Below are 5,710 nucleotides of genomic sequence, written 5' to 3'. Positions count from 1 at the left end.
ATATATATATATATAATACATACACCAAAACAAACACTTGATTGTACAATACTTCTCAAGTACAATACCCCCAAAACCCACTCTAAGGCCTCAACTCTCAGTGTACCATAAAATACAGATTATTTACAACATATATAATTAGATTACAATTATAGACTGTAGTCCAAAAACACACACATAAAACACCATTTCAATGAAAAATCCATTTGTTTTACGTACTTAGATCCACAAAGGATCTATAAATGTTGTCCACTTTGGCTAAATGTGTTCATGACACTTTTAAAGGCTCAAGGATTCTGGATAAAAGGGGTCCAATTTGAGGTTCTTCAGCTGTTCTACTTAAAGACACTTTTATCAGAGGCCCGATATAAAGAATGAYGACCAAAAGGCACAATTTAAAATGCAGGATTTGCATCATAATTCCTTTAAAAAATCTGATTAAAAGGTTTTAAAATTTAAGTTGACTACTGGATAACTTGCCTGAGCTTAGATATAAAAGTAAAACACAAACAAAACAAAACAAAAAACCCTATTAAGACTAACTTATTTTGTGTGGCACTTTTTAAAAATTGTTTTTGTTTTAAAGTGTACTTAGCATTTTTTGCTAGCTGGGATTTTGTTCAGAAAAAGGATGAATTTTTTTTAAAGCTAAATAAGAAGCTAATGTTAAGCTGTGGCTAAGTTAGCCACGCCAATTTAAACAAGACAATTTATCATTTAAATTTGTTCTACAGCTGCGATTTAATTGGAAGCAATGCTAGTTTATGATTGAGTACCTAAAGCTAATGTTAATAAAGGCACCTTGTTTTAAACAAAAAAGGGATTACAGAGATTCAGAGATTTAATTTTTGCTTTCGTGTTTGTCAAAGATTCTTTAAGTAATATAAAATGCAATATACGTTTGAGTTTGCTAAAGCAACAAAGCACAGTTCAAACCCAAATCTTTTGAGGAATATTGTAGTGTGATAGTTGTATCAAATTTATATAAAATATCCTGAGGATTTGGCTGCTTCCAAAGCTTTCCCTGTGGTGTGGAAGTTGGAGTTTTTTCATTGTGAACCAGCCAGAAGGCTCCCAGAGTTGAGAYTCCGACTCAGAAAGTTGGAGATTTCTCACAAGCCCTGACCTCAAAAACCAATATAGCTGCCAGTATGGTGATATTTGCTGTAATAACATTTTTATTTTCACTTCTGTCAGTTTGACTGTCATTAAATCAAACACACAAAAAGTACTGTGCTACTATTTTCAGCAGGAACGTTCTCCAGTACAGTTACATTGTTATTGGCTTGCTACGAATAGTTAGCCTGGTTACTGAGCTTAACAGTTAGCCAACTTTGTCTTTTTTACTTAAAATGTTTTTTGACTTGCAACAGTAACACAACATTAGATCCAAGTACCAATATCTGAGATGAACAGAAGAAATATTTTATCAGTATTGTCCCTTGTCTTCATTTATAGCATTAGCTTAAATTGTTGCATTAGCTTCACATTTTGCTTAAACATCATGTGTAACATTGACTACAATTGTAGCATTCATTTCTAGAATTTAGACAGAGATTTCTTTCTACTCTTCTACGTTTCCAAACTGAATTGTTCAAATAAAAAAAACACATCAGGTGGGCTAAAATTTAAGACCTTAATATTTCTTTGAGACCAGAAGTGAGAAAAACGAAATGGCACATATTAAAAAAAATCTACTACAGATAAAAAATATCAGCATCTACCATTTCAAGTTTGCTTCTTCTGGTGACCTTTACAATCACTTCTAAATACTCCAATCAGACTTTTAAAAGAGAACTATTTAAACAGTTTTTATAATAAATGCCTCGTGTATGATTCCAGCATACGCCCTGCTAAAAATGACCGTTTACTTCACACGACCTGAACAACAGTCTTGAAAGGCCAAGGTTTTATGCACTGTGCCACTTTTAGCAGTAAATACACTTGGTCAGGTACATTCTTCTACGCATTTAGATAACAGTAATACTGAAAGCCCCTCGCTGCTTCTTGTGCAAACAGACGGCGAAGATGATCCTGGAGAGCGTGCAGCTGAGAAGCTCTAGCACTGATTCAATGATGAACGGTTTGTGTCGACTTTGGCAAATTTTAGATTGTTTTCAAGCAATTTTACTAATTAACAGGAGCTTTTTAGTGTAAATTCGCTTTAAAAATGTGCTGATATGTGTGTATATTTCTGCCTGTGGGGGTGTTTGTTTCATCTCCACATAAAGTGTAAAAATATATATTGCTAGAAGTGCTTCTTTTTTTCACGAATGAGGACAAACTTCATCTCTAAATGTCTCTTAATTCCAGAAGAGAGATGGAGAATGACATCATACTTTCAGGCCCAAGAGTCCACTCATAGTTCCCAGTCTCGCCTCAGGTGAGGGCTGCGCTTTGTGTGGAAAACATCATCATCATGAGGAGGATTTCAGGYGTGATGTTCCAGGATAAACGTCAGAACTTGTCACGTTCCAAAATGTTGGTGATATGTGAGGAATATTAAAATGAAATGAAGCAAACCAGAAGTCATGTCATGTGGTGGGGAAAGGGTCGACTCTTCGGCATGAATCCAGAGGAAGAGGAGGAGGGTTTTAATGGCCGTGGCCCGGTGGGTTGTGGATCCAGTCGAGGGTGATGAGYGTCAAGCTTCCGAACATGAAAATAACTCCCATAATCAGGAAGATCATCGCCTGGAGAGAAAAGAAACAAGAAAGGATTCAGTGTGTGCGAGTCCACCACAGGAGTCACGTTCGGGGAGAACGTCATCGCTGTCTTTCGTGTCAGCTCCCCTGAAAGGCGATACGATGAGAACGCAGCACACGGTGTACCGTTCTGCACACTCACCATGATCTTCTGCCAGGAGTTCATCGGCTTTGACTTCACCAGGCGGATGTAAAAGGCGGCGGGGAGGATGAAAATGAGATTTGTTGCTGCGGTACCACCTGGAACAAAGAGGAGGAAGTCAAGCACTTGGTCAAGAATCATCTAAAGATCTGATCCACCTTAGAAGACATTAGTGAACCTCATTTAGCCGCAAGGGAACAATTGGYCTTTTTAAGGAAATATATTCAAAAAGAATATTTGATACACTTTTCTGAGCCAAACCAATGTTTTTGCGCACAAAAACTGTGACATTTTACTACTTCCTTTGCATGCCAGGGAGGCTATTTTCAATACCAGCTGGGAAATCCTGATATCCAAATATGGTTTGAGGTTTCCTCTTTCAAATGACGTAAAAAAAATCCTCATTGGAATACTTTAAAAATAGAATTTGGACCAATTTTTCGGGGGTGTGCCAGTTTATTAAGACAACTAGAGCCGTATCTTCGACACCGCTATCAGGATGACCTAAATATTGAAATGTAGCTAAAAAAGACAGAAATCTGAAAATGTGCTTCGTTTGGTTTGATCAAATCTAAATCTGGATTTAACGTAATGGGTCTTGTTAATGAAGCTTTCAGTAATGACAATCATGTTTCAGTAATGACAATCATGTTTGACAATCCCTTACAATAAATGAGATGCATGTTTTACACCTGAGTGGAAAAATGACAAAATGCTCTTCCTCGTTAAAGTTCAAAGTACAATCTTAAATAAATAAGACTGACAGCCCTAACAAATGAGGCATTCTTGGCGTTAAGAGAAAGTAGGACACTTTGATACTCCTCTGCAGGTGGAGCACGACGATGATGATATTAGACTATTTTTAGCTTCGAGGTGTCATTTCAGCCGAAAGGGCTGCATCTGTTATCAGAGAGGCGTGGCTAAGTTTTGCTACCATTTGTGGCGGTGCAAAAAGGAGTCGGGGCAGTGTTTGGAACGAACCGATGAAGCCGAAGATGTCCCTGATGGTGGGGACGAAGATAACCAGCATGTTGTTGAAGGCCAGGATGGCGGCGGCGATCAGCATGTGGCGAGCCCAGCTGAAGTCTCGACCGCTGAAGAGCAGCGTGGTGATGGAGGAGCGGATCTGGAGAAAACAAACAAACAAAAAAATAATAATAATTTGGTTGCTGCCTTTCACCTTCTTAACTTTTAATTTAAAAAAGCCTTGAAGTTCAGAACAAACAATATTTTAACTGTGTTTGAAAGCATTCACATTATTGAGATCATTTTYCCCCCATTCTGTATGTTTTCTCATTCCGCAATTTTTGTGATGTTTCAACAATTCATCAAAATGTTCACTTTGTCGGCCACATTGTTCCCATTGAAAACTGAGATGTTGAAAACAAAAAGTTCAACATTTCTAAAAACTTTCAAAATGTTCATAAATATTTACAGCGCCTTACACATTTTCTTCTGTTTCAGCTCTTTTTAACTTCATTGTGCTATATTTTGCTTCATTTTTGTTACCTTTAGCCTTTTTCTGCTATTATTACTAAAATTCTACTTATTTCAGCAATTCTTCTGCTAGATTGTACTTTTTTGTGTCTTTAGCTTCTCTTTGCTAATTTGAGCTTTTTTTGCTTCTTTCAGTTGCTTTCTCCTTATTTCAGCCGTTTGCAGCAGTTTTAGCTACTATTCAGCTGTTATTAGCTAAAATTAGTATTTAAGCTACATTCAAATTTTGGATGCCATTTAAGCTTCTTTCTGCCAAGTTCTGCAAACATGCTCCTGCTTCTTTATACTGAAGTCAGCAATTTCAGCTACATTTTAGCTGCTTTGATGCACATTTCGGCTGTTTTATTTTATAAGAAATGGCAAGTTTTTTATATTTTTTCTGTTAACTTTGTTTTAACATCACTTTCACCATATGTAAGCTAATTCTAACTAGTCTGCTACCTTTTGTTTTTTATTACGCCAATTTGAGCTTTTTTCTGCTATTTTACTATTCTTCTGCTAATTTCTGCTTCTTTCTGCTAATCTGAGCTTTGCATGCTTCTTTCACGCTTTAAATGAACTTGCATCTAATTTAAACTTTCAACTAAAGTTTTCAGCAAGAAGCATTCACACCAGGATTTTTGCAGAAAATGCAATTTCTCTAGCCTGGTCCTTGCCTTCCCACGTAGTTCCGCTTAATTCTAGTTTCGCTTCTCTGCTCCATCTAGGATTTCTCCGGTAGAGTCTGCCTGTATAGTTTAGCAACGGCAGTGGAGGAAGTGAATGAAGCCAGTCTGTGTTGACAAGGCTTCCAAATTAAATAAAAGTTGTCTCACAAAGCCTGCAGCACTCAATTACAGCCATGTCGTTCAGCTCGGTACTTCTGTCTTCCCGGTAGGGGTGGTTGTTTGCAGCGCATGCAATTTCCGGTTAGCTTCTTAGCTTAGCCTCCTTTACGGTCGAGCTGGCGCACTACATACTGTACGTCATGGCCAAACGTTAGAGTTTGGGTAAATCAGATCCCATCMTTTTGAACTTCAACAGAGTCCACGCCTCCAAAAAGAAACCCTCTGTTTGAAGCAAAGCGTAGGACAAGCCAAGGGGCTGGTTTTTACCAGGCTACAATTTCTCTAGTTATCAGGTTTTGTTTGAGGCACAGTTTTTGGTTTGAGGGTCTTTCTGCTCGTCTTTTAGGTTTTAATCAAAATAAACTTCAAACTTTACAGGAACAAAACTATTCAAGTAGTGATTAATCAGGTCCTGTGTATAGGGGTGTCCCGATACCGATACCAGCATCAAGTACTCGTACTCGTAAAAGCCGGCCGATACTCTTAACCGATACCGCTTTTGTCCCATTTTTTGTTCCTCCTGCGCTGCGCTGCAGCAC

At 37.8% G+C, this 5,710-nt stretch overlaps 1 protein-coding gene across 3 annotated transcripts in view; it reads right to left on the bottom strand.

The window, feature by feature from the left end:
• Nucleotides 1-1,155: 1,155 nt before the first annotated feature.
• Nucleotides 1,156-5,710, bottom strand: part of slc38a4 (solute carrier family 38 member 4) — a 23,049-nt gene continuing 18,494 nt past the window's right edge. For all 3 annotated transcript variants that reach the window (XM_014033597.1, XM_014033599.1, XM_014033598.1), the window contains 3 exons: nt 3,829-3,973; nt 2,848-2,945; nt 1,156-2,693 (listed from right to left, as the gene is read on the bottom strand). In XM_014033597.1, the coding sequence (XP_013889051.1) occupies nt 2,595-2,693; nt 2,848-2,945; nt 3,829-3,973 (342 nt within the window). In that variant the 3' untranslated portion in view covers nt 1,156-2,594. The remainder of the gene's footprint in view (nt 2,694-2,847; nt 2,946-3,828; nt 3,974-5,710) is intronic.

Source organism: Austrofundulus limnaeus, unplaced genomic scaffold, assembly GCF_001266775.1.
Source record: "Austrofundulus limnaeus strain Quisiro unplaced genomic scaffold, Austrofundulus_limnaeus-1.0 Scaffold1782, whole genome shotgun sequence".
Taxonomy (NCBI): domain Eukaryota; kingdom Metazoa; phylum Chordata; class Actinopteri; order Cyprinodontiformes; family Rivulidae; genus Austrofundulus; species Austrofundulus limnaeus.
Note: the sequence above shows the minus strand (reverse complement) of the source record. Positions and strands in the feature narration are given on the sequence as shown.